The sequence below is a fragment of the Coregonus clupeaformis genome, chromosome 18 (assembly GCF_020615455.1).
Source record: "Coregonus clupeaformis isolate EN_2021a chromosome 18, ASM2061545v1, whole genome shotgun sequence".
NCBI classification, from domain to species: domain Eukaryota; kingdom Metazoa; phylum Chordata; class Actinopteri; order Salmoniformes; family Salmonidae; genus Coregonus; species Coregonus clupeaformis.
Genome location: NC_059209.1, coordinates 22,755,702 through 22,777,242, shown reverse-complemented (window position 1 = coordinate 22,777,242; position 21,541 = coordinate 22,755,702). Strand labels below are relative to the sequence as shown.

The following is a 21,541-nucleotide window of genomic DNA, read 5'->3' as shown; positions in this document are numbered from 1 at the left end:
TTGGTAAATTACCGGTAGCTTTGCAACCCTAACCATGAACTAAAAACATTGTTGTTGCAGTAATGTTTGGGAGCTGCTATCATCTATCCTTTTTTGGAATACTCAGGACCTATAATGAACCAAACATATGGTTCCAGTCCTAGTCGACAGTTTGAACAGACTTCTTTTTACCAGCGGTGTGTGAGTGCAAGGAGATGCTCAATGGCCAACTCACCTGATCCAACGATGAGGATGTAGCTGAAGCCAGTGCTGGAGTTAATGACTGCTGAACATCGGGCCATGGCCTTTGATCTCTTCTGTGACTGAAGATCCTGGAAGATGAAAATGTTTGCCAGGTCAACAAAGGGGGATCAGTTCATTTAGAACAACAGATTCTAGATAGTCCCAGAATATCTTTACCTGTTTATTAGCGCGAATGATCACCTTGTCCTTTTCAACTCTGACCTGAAGCAAACAGACATGAGCGATGTGTACACGGTTTTGACGATGCTTAGAGACAGTATGTGAAGGCAGGGAATGTGAATTGCATGGTGAATCGAATGAGGAAGGTCACCTGGAAGGTGGGCAAGCTGTCCAGTCCAGGAAAGTCCTCAATGTCTCCCGTAGCGATGTTGAAACAAGCTCCATGCCAGGGGCAACGCACGTGCCCTTTGGACAAGACACCTGCAACACACAAAGATATACATCCCACTGTATCATACACCAATCTATCTCAGAGCTTGTTTATAACATAAGAGAGCAAAAAGATACCACACCAATATTCCATCAAAAAAGCTAACACAATGCAGAACCGGACTCACCTTTGACCAGCGGTGCCCCATAATGTGGACACTTGTGCCCAATGGCAGAAAACTCTCCATGTTCTTTGATGAGCAGCGCTCTGCCACTTCCCAAATCAACCTCTCGCATCCTATGCAGGGATAAGAGCACACACACACACACACAGGAAGGGAGAAAAGATGTGAGGGGGAAAAACCACTGGTTGCAGCCATAAAAACTCCAGGTGATTGACCTGGTATATGTTGTCTTTTGTTTGGCCTTACTGTCCATTTTCCATATCCTTGACATGACACACTGAGGCCTCCACGTAGTCGCGGGGTTTGTAGAGCCTGAGGGGGGCGGCGGCGGCGTCCTCGTCGGAGCAGTGTCCCAGCGCTCCGTTGGGCCTGCATTCAGAGAAGGGGCTTGCCTTTCCATTGGGTGACATCACATCTGCTTCCTTTTCTTTCTCCAAGAGGGTAAGCTCCACTTTCACCTCAACTGCAGGACACAGACCATTAGAAATATGACAGCCTTTTCAGGTTGATCTTCGCCCAGTCACTTGTTTTTGTTCTTATCATACGGTACAGTTCGTCATTTTCACCCATCCTCCTCCTCAACTTTTAAGTCACCAGCCGCCCCTGATATTCATATTAATTTTTCCATTGATTACCATATCCAGCAGACTCCCCATGGAGAAGGGTTCTGTATCAAATGAAACTGACTTGACCATGAAAATACTTTTGCTGTGTGACAACCTTAAAAAGGTCCTGAACAATCATTCTGAATCCCATGTAAAATACCCTTTTGAGTGACTAAAATACACTACATGGCCAAATGTATGTGGACACCTGCTCGTCGAACATCTCATTCCAAAATCATGAGCATTAAGATGGAGTTGGTCCCCCCCCTTTGCTGCTTTGGGATGAGTTGGAACATTGCTGTGGGGACTTGCTTCCATTCAGCCACAAGAGCATTAGTGAGGTCGGGCACTGGTGTTGGGCGATTAGGACTGGCCTGCAGTTGGCGTTCCAACTCATCCCAAAGGTGTTCGATGGGGTTGAGGTTAGGGCTCCATGCAGGCCAGTCAAGTTCTTCTACACCGATCTCGACAAACCATTTCTGTATGGATCTCGCTTTGTGCACGGGGGCATTGTCATGCTGAAACAGGAAAGGGCCTTCCCCAAACTGTTGCCACAAAGTTGGAAGCACAGAATCATCTAGAATTTCATTGTATGCTGTAGCGTTAAGATTTCCCTTCACTGGAACTAAGGGGCCTAGTCCTAACCATGAAAAACAGCCCCAGACCATTATTCCTCCTCCACCAAACTTTAAAGTTGGCACTATGCATTGGGGTAGGTAGCATTCTCCTGGCATCCGCCAAACCCAGATTCGTCAGTCGGACTGCCAGATAGTGAAGCGTGATTCATCACTCCAGAGAACGCATTTCCACTGCTCCAGAGTCCAATGGTGGCGAGCTATACACTACTCCAGCCGATGCTTGGCATTGCGCATGGTGATCTTAGGCTTGTGTGCGGCTGCTCGGCCATGGATTGAACAGTTATTGTGCTGAAGTTGCTTCCAGAGGCAGTTTGGAACTCGGTAGTGAGCAACCGAGTGCAGACGTTTTTACGCGCTACGCGCTTCAGCACTCAGCAGTCCTGTTCTGTGAGCTTGTGTGGCCTACCACTTCGCTGCTAAGCCGTTGTTGCTCCTAGACGTTTCCACTTAACAATAACAGCTCTTACAGATGACCGGGGCAGCACTAGCAGGGCAGAAGTTTGACGAACTGACTTGTTGGAAATGTGGCATCCTATGACGGTGCCACGTTGAAAGTCACTGAGCTCTTCTGTATGGGCCATTCTACTGCCAATGTTTGTCTATGGAGATTGCATGGCTGTGTGCTCGATTTTATACACATGTCAGCAATGGGTGTGGCTGAAATAGCCGAATCCACTAATTTGAAGGGGTGTCCACATCCTGTTGGCCATGTAGTGAATCACCCATAATATCTTTGGGGAATAGAAATGCTCAAAATGTGAGACAAATTATTTTTTCTCTCATAGCTAACTACCAGGAAGTACTACTAGAAAAGACAGGCTGAGTGGGAGGAGAGCTTATATTTATGAGCTCGCCTTGACTGACAGCTCTTTGAAACGCAAGCAATTTGGATGCAGTGAGTAGTGTTGCAGTAAAATAATCTCAGGCAAATTTGGTGATACAGAAAGCAACTCAAACAACATTGTAATTGCATCAATGATGTCAATTTTTGTATACACATCTCCAGTTTGGCATGTCTGTTACGATCGGTTCACAGCAGCACTGATGTATCCGTTGACATGACAACTGTGTCAGAGTTTTGAATGACCCTTCCCTCCAACGTTTTGTTCCATGCTGGCTGAAGACCTAGCTAGCCAGTAACTAGTGAACACCAGACACAGATGAAGACCTAGCTAGCCAGTAACTAGTGAACACCAGACACAGATGAAGACCTAGCTTGCCAGTAACTAGCGAACACCAGACACAGATGAAAAAGGAAACATATAAGTAAGTATCTTTGCCATAGATGAATAGTGTAAACTTTTAATTATATTTGCAGACACCCTACAGTCACATTTTGGCACCAGTACAGTAGCTATCTAGCTATATAAACCATGCCCCTCTGCAAATGCACCTTATCTGATGTTGGATAAAAGGCAGTACTCATTTAAATTAGTTAAGAGAATATCATGTTACCATTGGTGTATTAAAACGTGAGTTAGGGTAATGTCACCCTATCCCCTTAATAATCTCGCCTCCTGAATCCAAGTGTTTGACATGGGGGAGGGGTTTATCAATGTAGAAGCAACAGTCATTTTTCATACATTGGTCATTATACTTTGATCTGGTTTCATCCAAATATCATCCAAATTTCATGAAAAACATGATTTTGACTGTTTAGATACAGTATATATTTAGGATCACTACACCATGCATTAGATATTTTCCTGAATAACCCACACAGGGATAGGCCTAAGGGGATGTGTGGGTTTATTTGTTGTGAGGCGCCCAGAGGCATTTGATGACATCTGATAAGTTGCCTCTGGGGTTTGTATTTCTTCATTTGAAGAAATGGTTGTGTAACCCGTTTTCACTGCAGCCAGCTTTATCTCTTCGGCTGGAAAAATGTGCTGACCATCCGGTTCTTACATGGTAATCTGGCAGGAATTTTCACCTGCTGAGCAAGTCTTAATTAAAATCACTGGAAAATCATGAGAGACTGCAATCGCAGGAGAGGAAAAGGGAGAGACTCCATCCCCAGACTCATATGGGATCTTTTTTTTTTTACTTTTATGAGAGATATTCAACTACAATAAGAGGAATTCACAATTTGTGCATTAGATTTGCTATAGAGATATATGTTTTTTGTTGATTATCTTTCTTTAGATTTTAATAGCATAAAATCACATCCACAGATCGGGACCATTCTAAATCCATAAGGTGATACTCTACCATATGCTCCATGCTGAAGTCAGAATCTCTCCTAAGCATCAGATCTATCTTTAATGTTCAGTAATTGTCACATGTATTTGATAAGAGATATACAGTATATAAATACAATGAAGAGTAACATGATAATTTAACATTAAATAAATAACGAACTCAATAATTATTTCATTCAATCAATCTAAAGTAAGTGGCATAGCCCATTCATGTGCATGAGCAACGATCAATTGTTTAATCATCATTAAAATCATATAGAAAGTGTATATTATGGTCCTCTACTCATCTTCTCCTGGACAGGGGTTTATTCGTCAATGATTTGCAAACGATGTTACCTTTAACTGAGTCTTTGGCTATCTGCCCATGCTGTGTAGCTGTGTTACCAAGCCAAACGATCTGCTCCTACTTTTGTACTGCATATAACATGTATAAAGTGTCATTTTTACCATCATACACACTGCTAAAAAAATATGGGTGATTTGCGGTTCTATATATAACCTTTTCTTCTAGCAATGCAAGCTGCTTTGTTTTTGGATGAGTTGTTTTTGCTTAGTTAAGGGACCTTTCTCTCCACTGAGATTCTCCAGTGCATCAAAGTGAAACTGAGTGAATTGTACACCTCAGGAGAAACATACCCTTGCTTGTCATTGGAGGAAGAGATACTCCGACATAGGGGAGATTATACTGCATTCTATCACTTTGCCATGCTATCACTTCATCCCCCCCTCTCACACACTCACCCCCTTTCTTTATCTTCCTACAATGTTTTCATTCAGAAACATCATGTGCTGAATCTTTTTGAATGGGCACTGATGGACTTTCTAGTCTCAGAAACAATTATTTGTTTATAATATGTTGTTAAAATATTTGAATGGATCAAATTGAAGGGCCAGTGTATGACATCTCAGCTCCCACTAACACATCTGCTTTTCACTGACTCTGCAGAAACTCAGTGTCCTGAAATGTTTTGACTAAGCCCACGTTTTCAGACATTTGCAGGATCATGACAATACACTTGGATAATTATCTTAATCTTCAATGTTCCTCTTTATGATTTATTTTTTAACCCTAAGTACAGTGTTAAGTACAGTGTAACAATAAATAAAGGAGTTATTACAATACATGTTCATCTGTACTTATAGGAATAACTACAGAGTTATAAAGACACTAATGTAAAGTTTTACCCTGATGGTGTGATATTGTATTTTACAGATTCTTGAAACATGTATTTATCTCACATTGTGTAAAATCTGTTTTTGTCTGGTTCAGTTTCTGATTTAGTTTACTATACTGGTGCTCATCACTGCTGTGTCCAAGGTTCTATTAAGGGGCCCATTTGTTTCCTACAGACTCAGACTAATTAGTCTTTTCACAGTGAGGGGCATCCGTTCCAACACACCACCCTCAAAAGCTCCCCTAGAGTACTGGAGACAAGTTTCCTATCCCCTACACTTTATCCATACTAGCTCCTAGTGTGGTATTGCAGTGGTTGTTTTTGTGAAAATTATGTTTAATTTGTTTTTGTGATTTCTTTACCGCTTTCCCTAAGCACTATTGAAAGTCAAAGATTTAAAAAATAAGTCATGTGTTTGATTTCAGTGCTTACTGCCCCCTTCAACAAGCTGACTGCATTTAAACAGTGAAATGTTTGCTTTTAAACAGCCATTCATCTGCAATCATAACATTGTTTCACTGCTATGCAGCTTTATTTCCAATCAGACCCAGTGACCAAGCTAGCGTAGCTACCTTCATAAGTGTCTTAATGACATCAAATGTTGGATGTCTGACAAAATTCTCCAGCTCAATGATAAGAAATCAGAGGTTGTTTTATTTGGCCCTCACCTTGCTAGAAACCAGGTTGTAAATAACCTTGCTCATTTGTCCACCAATGTAAAGCCTACGGCCAGAAACGTTGGTGTCTTCTTTGACCCTGACCTGAAGCTCGAGTTGCATGTAAAGAAGGTTGTCCAGTCCTGCTTTTATCATCTAAGAAATATAGCTAAAGTCAAGTCTTTTTATTTCAGTCACTGATCTGGAGAAGATTATTCATGCTTTTATTTCCTCACACCTAGATTACTGTAACTCTGTGTACATGTCTCAGTCAGAAATCACTCCATCATCTACAGTTCAAAATGCTGCAACTCGGCATTTAACACGCACCAGAAAATGTAACCATATCACCTATTTGGGATTCTCTACACTGTCTACCAGTCACTTTAATAATAGATTTTAAAATTGTATTAATCACATTTAAGGCTTTATTTAGCCCCATCCTATTACTCTGATCTTTTACCTCCTTACAAGCCAGGACTCAGCCTGAGATCCTCTGGCACGGCACTGTTGACCATTCCAAAGTCTAGGTTGAAAATGAAAGGAGACTGGACATTTGCTATTAGGGCCCCTAGACTTTGGAATGGTCTGCCAGAGGAGATCAGGCTTACAGATTCAGGGCCTCTTTTTAAATCCCTGCTGAAGACACACTTTTATAAAGATGCTTTTAAATGTAGGATTTCAATGTAGGATTTTAATTAGCTATCTTTTTTCATTCTCTTTCCTCCTGTCTTTGTTTCTTTGTTTGTACTTTTATTTCATTATTTTATGATGTGAAGCACGTTGTTACTTGTATTGAAAAGAGCTATACAAATAAAGTGATTATTATTACATTGTACCATACATTTTAAACTCATATTTGACAATGCAATTGAGAGCATAACAATTCTTCCTCCACAAAATGCCATGCTACAAAGGAGTTTGTATGACCTATATCTACATTTACATTTTACATTTTAGTCATTTAGCAGACGCTCTTATCCAGAGCGACTTACAGTTAGTGAGTGCATACATTTTCATACTGGCCCCCCGTGGGAATCGAACCCACAACCCTGGCGTTGCAAGCGCCATGCTCTACCAATTGAGCTACACAGGGCCTATATAGCTGGAGAACAAGTGCCAATTATTCCAGGATTTCGAAGGAGGGAAGGAAAACAGGGGGTTGGCGGAGGTGGTCACCTGGTTTGCTTTTGGAGAGGCATCCTCCCATGATGGGCCCAGGGTAGAGCCAGGAGGCCTGGCTGGAGGAAGCCCAGGGGAGGTGAGGGGGAGACAGGGTCAGATCCTGGGGTTGGGCTGTTGGGTTGGGAGGTAACGACGACAACGTTGAAATGGGGGTATCAGTACGTGCAGGTGCAGGTCCAGGCTAGCCATCGTAGACATCAGCTCCTCCACATCACCACCTGGGAAGAGGAAGAGTGATAAACAGCTGAGTGTCTGAAAAGCCCAGTGGAGGCTGGTTGAGGGAGAACATTTGGAGATTACATTGAGCCCATCCTCCCATTTCTCCCTCCACAATCTGGGTTTTCCGACCCTCCCATGGTGGAGCCGTCACTGGCTTACCACCTCCAACCCACACGCCGTGCTGCTAACACTACTGGCAGTTCACTCCCTGGAAAGACAGAGCGCTTTTCTGCCTCCATTTTCCATAAGACGCACAAAGCCTCGGCCTTATCAATCAGAGCACTTAACGTGACCTCTTTATTGTTGGCTTACCAGGCAGTGTTACTGGAGGATGTGTGGAAGCAACTGGATTCGGGGACCCTGAATAAGGATGCTTGGAATGAGATCTGTAAGATTACGGATCTAAACCTCCGGGCCTCACGTAATGCCATCCAAGGCTGTGGTCATACCATGAGCCTGGCGGTGGTGGAAGAAACAGACAAATAAATGGTGGACCTCCTGGATGCCCCTGTGACACCCAAGGAGTTGTTCGGCCCGCTGTCGCCGCCATGCAGCAGATGTATGAAAGAAGGCGAAGCCTCCCAGGCCCTGTGGCAGCCTGTTGGTCACTGCAACTCGCCCTAGCCTCACAGCAGGGAGGAGGCAACAAGCTGTCTTTGGGGGCCCACGACTCCCGGAGACTCAGCAGACTGCCAATGTCTTCGCTCAAATGGGAAAATGGGGGATGTGCACTCTTACCCTCAAGTGTCATCCCCCCTTTGGTTATCCCCTAAGCACCTTCTCATGTTTTAAGCCAGGACGACAGTCAGCATGTCCGCTCTCCCTCCAGTCTCTTCTGACTTACGGAGCTGGATGACATTGCCATATGCCATAACCATGGCTCCCCTTGCCTTGCGGCATTATCGCCTCTTACTGTCTATTGCGCAAGCAACACAGTTTAAACAGGCTCACATGAGTACCTCCAGGAGGTGGTACACAATTCCCATGTTTCCATACACTAAACAGGGAAACAGGTTTCCGAGGTTCACTTCAAAGATTGCCGTAACCCACTGGGTTTCTCTGGATCTTTTTTAGGATAATCTTATGGCAATTTAGCTCCATTGATAGAAAAGTATTTATATCGAGCTATAGGACAGTCAGTAAGGTATTCCATTATTCATATTTTCTGGTCCGAACCCCAGACAGCTATCTGGTACACCAAGTCCACCAGTCTCTGGCATTTTTCCTCGTCCCGTTCCTACCTGCGCTTGGTTCACGCAGTCTGGGATTTGTCAGCTCTACTTTCCCTTTGGGGAAATGTTCACTCTTGTTATCCCTCCTCTCCGAGGTAGGGCCAAGACTGACCAGACACATAGCTGATCTATTGCTTAGGATTAGGACATCTGTGTTACAAGCATGTTTCCTTCCTCCTTTAAGCTACACCGGTTGAAGCCTTATGTCACTTCGTTGGCTGCTCTCTCGCGCAAAAGCCCCCACTCGGTGACACGGTATAGCCAAACTTATTGCCACCTGCTAGGGACAGTCAAAGAGGATCAGGCATGTTTTGGAAAGAACGTTATGCCCATATGCCTCAGACAGATTACGAGGCTATCCCAGCAATCGCACACACTGTCTGCTATCTCCTGCAATATTATCACGCCCTGGGGTGCGAATGACACGCTCGCGCTGGCACTTTAAACCAGTTCCTGAGAGCCCACCCTCTGCATCTATCCAGACTGATTTGAAAGACAGACTGTAAAAAGCAACAACCCTATGAGGGTTTTGGAGACCCCGTCCCTGCTTAATGTTTACGCACCACTAGGGGTGGAAGCACTGGCACAAGGGTAATGCCCTAGGCTTTTTCTCTCTCCTAGGCCTGACACAGGCTTATCCCTCATCTTCGAGCCCTTCAATGACCAAGGATACCCTGGTTGGCGGAGATAACTCTCCCACTTTTAACCAGTCCTGGTAGTCACCGTTACGCAGGGATCTGCAGACCCAAATGCACGGAGAGATTTGCCTGCGACAAGCTGCCTACTCAAGACCTTTCACCAGAGTGCCAGTGCCCCTTTTTCGAGAAGTGGTGTGACCTACACAGATCATCCCTTGGAAACAGAGGGAAGATCTCCAAAGATCTCACCTGTCACATCTCACCTGTCGCACCAGCCTCGACATTTACAGTAGGGTAACACCCTCTGTAGTTGAGGGTGCGTGTCACAAAACCAGTCTTCAAGCCTTTAGCCCGTCACATGGGACTAGAGGTCTTCAAGGGTCCACCCGAGACGGTCCTGTTTGATTGTCATGGGGTCTTGGGTCTATGTAACTACAGCTGATAGACTCGGTTGGACCCGACCACAGCTCTGCATAGCCTATAGCAGATTTATTTTACGCTAATAAGGTGACTTTACTGACTTATAGAAGGCTTAGCCAACATATAAAGACCTATTTGTTAACCAGAAGAGCAACTCGGCTGATAAACATACTTTTTTTTGTAACGTGGATCCAATCTGGTCTAGGTTAAGTTGTTGTTGGATCCATTCAGGTTTGGGTCTGATTGTTCTTGGGTCCGTTCGGGTCCTCTACATGGGACCGTCTGTTGTGCTTGAGGCTTTCCCATGGTGGCCTTTTGTGCCGCTGGAAAGCGGGGAAATTTCATATTTATCTTTCTAACCTGCTTTTCCGTCTACCCTACGGCTACAAAGCAACCGTTCGTGCCTTCAGTTTGCCCTGGGGTCCTGCTGGGTACCTTGGTAGCCAAACCCAACCTTTATGCCTAGGGTCAGCGGCAACTGTGTTGTAGTGCCCTGGAGCTTGTGGTTACACCCACCGCTCTTCCCGTTTACAGAAGTAGAGTGTCTCCACCATTTGTGTCCAGCATGCACCTTGCACATTTGCTTGGATGAAAGCGAGAGTATTGCTCTAGAGCGGCAATGACCCCTGCATTTTTTGGGCACCTCCCTGCAAGGCGAGTCCCCCTTCCTCGTTAACGGCTATCTTCGGATGGTAGAGGCTATTGTATTGGAAAATATAATAGCAAAGGCTACAGTTTGGAAGGGCTCATTCCACCAGAGGTATGGTGATCTCTTGGGCACTGTTTAAGGCATCTCCTTATGGGAGTTTTGCATTTTGGCACGTGGAGCCACCCCTCATACTTTTATGAGGTCTTTACCGACTGGATGTCACTGCATCTTTTTTGTGGCATACTCCCTCTGTGTCGGAGACTCTGAGGGATGATGCTGTTGGAACTACACTGGCTTCGGAGAGGATGTCTGCATTGTGGGAGTTGGCCATATCCCATAGTGAGACATCAAAACGAGTATTTGAAATGAGATTACTTACGTAACCCCAGTTCTATATGAATATGAGTGAGATCGCAAGGAAGATAAGCAAGAGTGCAAGGAGGAGAGGCAGTTTGGCGGATGAAAGGCTCCCTTTATGGAGAGGAGGGGCTCTCATTCGCCACTCGACTTGTCGGTCTCCAACAGATGCTGTGTGATTGGATACTTCGAGCTTATGGACACGCCCAGGCACATCCCATAGTGAGACATCTCACTCATATTCTCATAGAACCGGGGTTACATAAGTAACCTTGAGTTCTTTGCAAGTCCTTCTCCTGTAGAGTGTGGTTTGTTTGCATTTATATGAACCACTGCCCCATTTTGGAAATTGAAATACAATACTTACAGTATATCAACCATGGCTCAACATTTTTACAATGAACCAATACACTTTTCAAGCTATTCATGATGCTGAGAAACAGGAACAGGCCACTGTGGTAGTGAAAAGACTAGCCTAGCACTAACAACCATTAGCATTCACAGCACCATCCACAGTCCTCTCAATGACATTGTTATAACATCGTTGTTTTCCACCAAAAAAACATCAACCACTTGTTTGAAAAGGAAAGGGTATGTAGTTGTCTGTCAACCTGCCCGTCTGTACATACAGTCGATCAGAGAAGAGAACTCCATATTTTAGTGATTTCTTTAATACAGTATGTCTGTGAGGCCCAAACTTGGTTCTCTGAGGTTGTATAGAGCAGCTATTACTATTCCTGTGTGCTCTGCACTCCAGCAACACTTGGCAACAATGTAAGGTTGTCACTTGTTTTCGACCCTTCTCTCTCTACCATGAAGCTAATGAGTGTGAGTGTGTGTGTGTGTGCATGTATGTGTGTATGTGTGTGCGTGCATGTGTCCAAATGCCCTTAAAGTGGAAGTAATAGTGTTAGTAGTGTTAATTGGTAACATTTTTCCACGTACATTGTTACTTAATGCATCACATGTTGCATACATAAGTGCTGTTAACCATTAACAGCCTTTGCACCTATTAACTTTAATGTCACTCTGTTGTGAAGGGAAGCAGAGGCCCCATGAGTTTCAAAACCACATTTGTTTTGCTGCCACACACTGCCCACACACCCCTGCCAGAACTTGTGGTATTTAACCCACTTGATGTTGCTTAACAATACAGCGGTTTATATGAATATGAGTGCAGTACTAGAGTAAGAAGCATTCACAGGCTGGCAGGTGAATCACTCAACACAGTACGATTCATTAGCAATAGCAAAACATTCTTTGGTGGTGCAACTAAAGTGAGTACTTGATATTCAGAGCACAGCTTAACGTCCTTGAGGTAAAACCAAAAAATAGCTGTTGAATGGAGCAGTGGTTAACAAAGTTTTAGAGACCAAGTGAGACATGGAAAGATCTCTCTTGTGAATGACAAAACACATTTCACACAATAAAAAGTTTGTGTCATCACTGTCAAACTGTTTAGACAGTATGTGTGTGTATATACTTCATAATACATTCAACTCAAAATGATCACAAAAAACATTCAAGAAGTTTGAAGGATATTTCCATTTGACTTATTTTGCAGCATGGAATTAATTATCAAGAGTCAATTTTGTCATCTTTTTAAAGGTAATATAGAACCTGAGCACGATAAACAACTGGGTAAGCCTGGTTCTTTTTGGGCAGAATGTGGGCGTTTGTTTTTCCCTACACAATTTGTGAAAATCTCCATGGTAACTGTTCATTATTTCCACTCTCACTGACACACCAACAACAAACACATCTCAAAATGTAATTTTGTATGAGAATGATGTTTCCCTATGAAGAAATCAATAACAGTCTTCATTAAGGCTGAATGAACCCTTTTTGCAATTTCACATTTGAAAATCGTATTTTCACAAGTGAAATAGCTGTTTTCACATGTTGAGCTTACATTTCCCATGTATTAAATTATAGTTCACATGTTAACACCACCTTTTCACATGTGAGGAGAATAACATGTTTTCACCTCACATGTGAATTGCAGTTTCAAATGTGGAATTGCAGATTCACATGTTGGGTTGAAATAATGTTATTCTCCTCACATGTGAAAATATGGTGTTAACATGTTGCAGTAGCAATGTTTCCACCGGTGGAATTAGGGTGACCAAATCTAAAAAGCCCAAAGGGACAAGGGAACAATTCTGCAGGACATTCGCGAAACAGTGGACAGAATAATTGTTTTTGGGGCAGGTTAATGGATCACATTAAAAAGGCGACATAGTTCTGCTGTGTGAAGGTCACTGCCTGTTAAAGGGGCAATCCTTAGTTGCTACATCAGTTTTTGGACTTATAAATATGAACCCATTAATTCTTGAAGAATACACTGAGTTTACAAACCATTAAGAACACCTGCTCTTTCCATGACAGACTGACCAGGTGAATCCAGGTGAAAGCTATGATCCCTTATTGATGTCACTTGTTAAATCCACTTCAATCAGCGTACATGAAGGGAAGGAGACAGGTTAAAGAAGGAGTTAAAAGCTTTTGAGACAATTGAGACATGGATTGTGTATGTGTGCAATTCAGAGGGTAACTGGGCAAGACAAAAAATTTAAGTGCCTTTTGCATGGGGTATGGTAGTAGGTACCAGGCACACCAGTTCATCTCAAGAACTGCAACGCTGCTGGGTTTTTCACGCTCAACAGTTTCCCGTGTGTATCAAGAATGGTCCACCACCCAAAGGACATCCAGCCAACTAGACATAACTGTGGGAAGCATTGGAGTCAACATGGGCCAGTATCCCTGTGGAACGCTTTCGACACCTTGTAGAGTCCATGCCCTGACGAATTCAGGCTGTTCTGAGGGCAAAAGGGGGGGGGGGGTGCAACTCAATATTAAGAAGGTGTTTCTAATGTTTGGTATATTCAGTGTATAACGTATAAATGCCTCATGAGCGTAGTTCAAATGTCATACCCCATCAGAACCCAAAATATAAGCTTGTTTTACGCTAATGTTTGTAAACAAAGTAAATGTAAACAACCACTGTATAGCCTAAAAACATGTTTAAAACTTTAATAGAGTAATAGTGTTATTATACGGTGCAATCCTCTAGTGAGTGAGTTACATTTTGTGCCATTAATACCAAGCAAAACTTCTGAAGTCAAGAACAAAATTCTAAGTATTGCAAACAAAAACAATGATATTGAAAGCAAAACACAAACCCAAAATTATTGATAGCAAAACAAAATATTGCAAGGAAATCATATTTTTTTATAGTAAATAAAACGGCTCTCTCTTTCCTGCAATTTTCCCTATCTTTGGTTACCTTGGCCTTTGCTTTCACTGCTTTGTTTCTAGTTGCAAGATTTGGTACATTAATTTCAGCAACATAGCAACCTGCATCCCACTGCTGGTTTACCTCTGAAACTAAGCAGGGTTGGTCCTGGTCGGTCCCTGGATGGGAGACCAGATGTAGCTGGAAGTGGGAAAAAAATATCACATGGGGAATTTATTTTTTCACAAGGGAAAAATGTACAGTGAGGAAAAAAAAGTATTTGATCCCCTGCTGATTTTGTACGTTTGCCCACTGACAAAGACATGATCAGTCTATCATTTTAATGGTAGGTTTATTTGAACAGTAAGAGACAGAATAACAAAAAAAATATCCAGAAAAACGCATGTCAAAATTGTTATAAATTGATTTGCATTTTAATGAGGGAAATAAGTATTTGACCCCTCTGCAAAACATTACTTAGTACTTGGTGGCAAAACCCTTGTTGGCAATCACAGAGGTCAGACGTTTCTTGTAGTTGGCCACCAGGTTTGTACACATCTCAGGAGGGATTTTGTCCCACTCCTCTTTGCAGATCTTCTCCAAGTCATTAAGGTTTCGAGGCTGACGTTTGGCAACTCGAACCTTCAGCTCCCTCCACAGATTTTCTATGGGATTAAGGTCTGGAGACTGGCTAGGCCACTCCAGGACCTTAATGTGCTTCTTCTTGAGCCACTCCTTTGTTGCCTTGGCCGTGTGTTTTGGGTCATTGTCATGCTGGAATACCCATCCACGACCCATTTTCAATGCCATGGCTGAGGGAAGGAGGTTCTCACCCAAGATTTGATGGTACATGGCCCCGTCCATCGTCCCTTTGATGCGGTGAAGTTGTCCTGTCCCCTTAGCAGAAAAACACCCCCAAAGCATAATGTTTCCATCTCCATGTTTGACGGTGGGGATGGTGTTCTTGGGGTCATAGGCAGCATTCCTCCTCCTCCAAACACGGCGAGTTGAGTTGATGCCAAAGACCTCGATTTTGGACTCATCTGACCACAACACTTTCACCCAGTTATCCTCTGAATCATTCAGATGTTCATTGGCAAACTTCCGACGGGCCTGTATATGTGCTTTCTTGAGCAGGAAGACCTTGCGGGCGCTACAGGATTTCAGTCCTTCATGGCGTAGTGTGATACCAATTGTTTTCTTGGTGACTATGGTCCCAGCTGCCTTGAGATCATTGACAAGATCCTCCCGTGTAGTTCTGGGCTGATTCCTCACCATTCTCATGATCATTGCAACTCCACGAGGTGAGATCTTGCATGGAGCCCCAGGCCGAGAGAGATTGACAGTTCTTTTGTGTTTCTTCCATTTACGAATAATCGCACCAACTGTTGTCACCTTCTCACCAAGCTGCTTGGCGTTGGTCTTGTAGCCCATTCCAGCCTTGTGTAGGTCTACAATCTTGTCCCTGACATCCTTGGAGAGCTCTTTGGTCTTGGCCATGGTGGAGAGTTTGGAATCTGATTGATTGATTGCTTCTGTGGACAGGTGTCTTTTATACAGGTAACAAACTGAGATTAGGAGCACTCCCTTTAAGAGTGTGCTCCTAATCTCAGCTCGTTACCTGTATAAAAGACACTTGGGAGCCAGAAATCTTTCTGACTGAGAGGGGGTCAAATACTTATTTCCCTCATTAAAATGCAAATCAATTTATAACATTTTTGACATGCGTTTTTCTGGATTATTTTGTTGTTATTCTGTCTCTCACTGTTCAAATAAACCTACCATTAAAATTATAGACTGATAATTTCTTTGTCAGTGGGCAAACATACAAAATCAGCAGGGGATCAAATACTTTTTCCCCTCACTGTACATGTGAAACTTCACACATGTCCGAGAACCACAACTGAATTTCAACAACAACAAAAAGTATATATACAGTATTTTACATGTCATTCACACATCTGAAAACCATGTGATTTTTTCATGCGTTTTTTTTTTCACTTAATTTTTTTGTAAGGGAAGAGCACTATATCTTCCATGTTGCCATATCAATAATTCCGTACAAATTAATATTTTATGAACATCGAAATTGCACCAGAAAGGCTGCGATTGTGAGGTTCAAGCAAGCCTGAGATATTTTGTGCTAACCCAAAGTAGGTTAAGCAGATTTGGTCCCCACAACATATGACGCAGATCCCAGTCGCTCACCAATGGGCCTGTCCCCAAGCAGTGCTAATAATCCTTCCTGCAAACAAGCTGTCAGTTTCACTCACTTCTCTCCACAAATGTAATACTTTTCACTGGAATGTAACTGGGAATAAGCCATTATGGCTCAATCCTTAGGCAGTACCCCCCATCCCCACCCCAAGTATGGATCTCTGTGAAACCAATGTTAAACTAAAAAATAAATTTGGACAAGAATGTTAAACACAGAGGACCAAATTCAAATGCGATGGCCACATCCATTACTCAGAAAGGAGACTTTACTTTTTAGAGCAGCCCAGGTAAACATACTTAGTTTCTAAACGGACTCCAGTTGAGGACTCCAATTGCATGAACATTTCACTGCACCACAGCCTTATTTGCTCACCGCCGTGGCACACCTGAGGGGTTGGTACCACACCCCAGGAAAAATAAGGTAAAACATTTGTCATTCCCAGATATAACAACTTTCCACACCTGCACCCCCACCTTATACCACCAGGAGAATGTTGCCCCATCCAGGTCATGAAGCCCACACACAAACAGATACAGCAGGCCAGGTAGTAGGTGGTCCTTATCCCTAAAGAGACAATAACAAACTCCACACTGACTATACCTACACTGAACTGCCTCAGGCATTCAGTGACATCAAGAGCCAGATGTACAGTAGCTTCAGTAAATCTGTATCAGAAATTATTTTGGCTCCTCAAGCATGCGGTTCAAGCAACCATAGGGTGCCATTTTCAGCTTAAAGGCCCAGTGCAGTCAAAATTCGGTTTTTCCTGTGCTTTGTATCATATTGTACAACAGCTGATGAAACTAACGCTGTAAAAGTTTGAAAAAAAAATGTATGAGTGTTATTTCCTGATAGTTGATAGCTGGTTGAAAATGCAATTGAAACAGGACCTTCTAATCAGCAGGTTTTGCACGGGTGGAGTTTTGGCTTGCCTGCTGACATCACCATGCGTTATACGTCAATAGACCAATAACAAAGAGTTCCAAACCTCTCTGCCAGTAACAGCTAGTTGTCAGGTTACAAAGCCCTCCAATTGGGCCCCTCACTCAGACCACCCCCAGACAGTCCTAGCAAAATCTTTGCTTGAGAAATCATTTTTTGCTAAAAAATCTATTTTTGTTTATTTTTGACCATTTTAAAGGAAAACTATTACAGTAAGGTACTTAAAATTGTTACCCAGAAATTATTTATCATTGAGATTGACTGTGTGCTCACAGAACAGGGCTGCGGGAAGGTGAGCGAAAATGGAGGAAATCTAAACTTCCGGAGGACCTATCATCCTTCCACTCTCTCCTCTCTACCTTATCTGCTTCTGTATCTGCTGCTAAAGCTGCTTTCTATCACTCTAAATTCCAAGCCTCTGTTCCTCTCTGCGGATTACTTTGTCAACCACTTTGAAAAAAAGGTTGACAACATGAGCTCTTTATTTACTCAGCCTACTGAGTCCACTGGACCCACTCACACAGAACTACCCTACACCTTGACCTCTTTCTCCCAAATCAAATAGAATTGGATTTGTTGCGTACACAGATTAGCAGATGTTAAAGCAGGTGCAGCGTAATGCTTATGTTTCTAGCTCCAACAGTACAATACTAATACACAAATACCCCCTCCAAAAAAAAAAAAAAAATTATATATCTATATATATATCAGAACGAACAATATCAAAATGAGCAATGTCAGAGTCCGGAATATAAATACGTATAGACAGTATGGACAATATATAAGTAGGAAAAGGTATGTACAGCAGTAGTTAAATAGGATGAGCTATGTCGAGAATACAGTGTGTACAGTGCCTTCAGAAAGTATTCATACCCCTTGACTTAGTCCACATTGTTGTGTTACAGCCTGAATTCAAAATTGATTTAAAAAAAAATCTCACTCATCTACACACAATATCCCATAATGAAAGTGAAAACAGGTTTTTAGAAATGTTTGCAAATGTATTGAAAATGAAACAGAAATTTTTAATTTACATAAGTGTTCACACCCCTGTGTCAATACTTTGTAGAAGCATATTTTACAGCGATTACGACTATGAGTCTTTCTGGGTAAGTCTCTAAGCGCTTTCCACACCTGGATTGTGCAACATTTGTCCATTATTCTTTCAAAATTCTTTAAGCTCTGTCAAATTGGTTGATGATCATTGCTAGACAACCACTTTCAGGTCTTACCATAGATTTTCAAGTAGATTTAAGTCAAAAATGTAACTCGGCCACTCAGGAACATTCACTGTCTTCTTGGTAAGCAACTCTAGTGTAGATTTGGCATAATATTTCAGGTTACTGTCCTGCTGGAAGGTGAATTAATCTCCCAGTGTCTGGTGGAAAGCAGACTGAACCAGGTTTTCCTCTAGGATTTTGCCTATGCTTAGCTCCATTCCGTTTATTTTTTATCTTGAAAAACTCCCAAGTCCTTAACGATTACAAGCATACCCATAACCTGATGCAGCCACCACTATGCTTGAAAATATGGAGAGTGGTACTCAGTAATGTGTTGTATTGGATTTGCCCCAAACATAACACTTTGTATTCAGGACAAAAAGTGAATTGCTTTGCCACATTTTTTGCAGTATTACTTTAGTGCCTTGTTGCAAACAGGATGCATGTTTTGGAATATTTTTTATTCTGTACAGGCTTCCTTCTTTTCACTCTGTCAATTAGGTTAGTATTGTGGAGTAACTACAATGTTGTTGATCCATCCTCAGTTTTCTCCTATCACAGCCATTAAACTCTGTAACTGTTTTAAAGCCACCATTGGCCTCATGGTGAAATCCCTGAGCGGTTTCCTTCCTCTCCGGCAACTGAGTTAGGAAGGACGCCTTTATATTTGTAGTGACTGGGTGTATTGATGCAGCATCCAAAATGTAATTAATAACTTCACCATACTCAAAGGGATATTCAATGTCTATTTTTACCCATCTACCAATGGGTGCCCTTCTTTGCAAGGCATTGGAAAACCTCCCTGGTCTTTGTATTTGAATATGTGTTTGAAATTCACTGCTTGACTGCGAGACCTTACAGATAATTGTATGTGTGGGGTACAGAGAAGAGGTAGTCATTCAAAAATCATGTTAAACACTATTATTGCACACAAAGTGAGTCCATGCAACTTATTATGTGACTTGTTAAGCTAATTCTTCCTCCTGAACTTATTTAGGCTTGCCATAACAAAGGGGTTGAATACTTATTGACTCAAGACATTTCAGCTTTTCATTTTTTATTAATTTGTAAGAAATTCAAAAAACATAATTCCACTTTGACATTATGGGGTATTTTGTGTAGGCCAGTGACAAAAAAACTATATTTTATCTAAATTCAGGCTGTAACACCACAAAATGTGGAACAATTCAAGGGGTGGGAATACTTTCTGAAGGCACTGTACATATAAAGTTATTAATTGATTAGCTTAATTTCTCAGATATCAAATAAAATTAATAAAATAATGTTGCAGGAATGCTAATCTTATCTGTTTTTAACTACATAAACGATTTGTGACCAGTGTTCAATGACTCCATATACTGTACATAGGGTCCCAGCTTTGATGCACCTGTACTGTCTCCGTCTGCTAGATGGTAGCAGGTTGAACAGGCCGTGGCTCGGGTGGCTGAGGTCCTTAATGAGCTTCTTGGCCTTCCTGTGACACCAGGTGCTGTAGATGTCCTGGAGGGCAGGTAGTGTGCCCCCGGTGATGCGTTGGGCTGAACGCACCACCCTCTGGAAAGCCCTTCATTTGCGGGCGGTGCAGTTGCCGTATCAGGCGGTGATACAGCTTGACAGAATGCTCTCGATGGTGCAGCTGTAGACGTTCGTGAGGGTCTTAGGTCGCCAAGCTGAATTTCTTCTTCAGCCTCCATCACGGTGTCGGTGTGGAGGGACCATTTCAGGTCCTCAGTGATGTGCACGTCGAGGAACTGCTTTTGACCCTCTCCACTGTGGTCCCGTGGATGTTGGCTCCTTCGTTTTGTTGACATTGAGGGAGAGGTTATTTCCCTGGCACCACTCCGCCGGGGCTCTCACCTGTAGGCTGTCTCGTCGTTGTTGGTAGTCAGGCCTACCACTGATGTGTTGTCAGCTAACTTGATGATTGAGTTGGAGATGTGCGTAGCCACGCAGTCATGGGGGAACAGGGAGTACAGGAGGGGGCTGAGCACTCACCCCTGTGGGGCCCCCATGTTGAGGATCAGCGTGGCGGAGGTGTTGTTGCCTACCTTCACCACCTGGGGTCAGCCCGTCAGGAAGTCTTGGATCCACAGGGAGGACTTCAGACCCAGGGCCCTGAGCTTAGTGATGAGCTTGGAGGGCACTATGTTGTTGAAGGCTGAGCTGTAGTCGATGAACAGCATTCTCACTTAGTTATTCCTCTTGTCCAGGTGGAATAGGGCAGTGTGCAGTGCAATGGCAATGGGGCGTCCGTTGATCTGTTGGGGCGATATGCAAAGTATAGTGGGTCTTAACTAGTCTCTCAAACACTTCATGATGTTAGAAGTGCTATGGGGCAATAGAAATTTAGTTTAGTCACCTTCACTTTCTTGGGTTCAGGAACAATGGTGGACATCCTGAAGCAAGTCGGGACAACAGACTGGGATAGGGAGAGATTGAATATGTCCGTAAACACTCCAGCCAGCTGGTCTGCACATGCTCTGAGGAGGGTGCTTGGGATGCCGTCTGGGCCGGCAGCCTTGTGAGGGTTAACACACTTGAATGTCTGACTCACGTCAGCCACGGAGATTGGGAGCACACAGTCCTTGTGAGCGGCGGGTGCCCACGTCTGCGGCTCAGTGCTGTTTTCCTCGAAGCGGGCAAAAAACTTGTTTAGCTTGTCCGGGAGTGAGGTGTCTGTATCTACGACGTGGCTGACTTTCCCTTTATACTCCGTGATTGTCTGGAGTCCCTGCCACTTGCGTCTTGTCACATGTGTCTCATCCCCTCTCTCTCCAGATGAAATCCTGCAACTAGTGATGTCCAGCCGCCGTCAACCTGCCCACTCGACCCCATCCCTTCTCCAGACTATCTTTGGAGACCTTCTTCCATTCCTCACTTCCATCATCAACTGACCACTGGCTGCATCCCCCTGACTTCAAGATGGCCAAAATTACTCCCCAACACTCGACCCCTCTGATGTCAAAAACAACAGATCGGTATCCCTTCTTTCTTTTCTTTCCAAAACACCCGAGCGTGCTGGTCTCTGACCAACTCTCTCGTTATCTCTCTGAGAACGATCTTCTTGACCCTAACCAGTCAGGCTTCAAGACGGGTCACTCAACTGAGATTGCTTTCCCCTGTGTCACAGAGGCTCTCCGCTCTGCCAAAGCTG

At 43.3% G+C, this 21,541-nt stretch overlaps 1 protein-coding gene across 5 annotated transcripts in view; it reads right to left on the bottom strand.

Moving 5' to 3' along the window:
• The window catches only part of LOC121550191 (apoptosis-inducing factor 3), a 49,443-nt gene that overhangs the window by 9,179 nt on the left and 18,723 nt on the right, over positions 1-21,541 (bottom strand). For 4 of the 5 annotated variants that reach the window (XM_041862322.2, XM_041862323.2, XM_041862321.2 and 1 more), the window contains 6 exons: positions 7,252-7,475; positions 1,044-1,260; positions 801-910; positions 554-663; positions 400-444; positions 215-311 (listed from right to left, as the gene is read on the bottom strand). In XM_041862322.2, the coding sequence (XP_041718256.1) occupies positions 215-311; positions 400-444; positions 554-663; positions 801-910; positions 1,044-1,260; positions 7,252-7,282 (610 nt within the window). In that variant the 5' untranslated portion in view covers positions 7,283-7,475. The remainder of the gene's footprint in view (positions 1-214; positions 312-399; positions 445-553; positions 664-800; positions 911-1,043; positions 1,261-7,251; positions 7,476-21,541) is intronic. The other variant, XM_041862325.2, reaches the window with a different exon arrangement.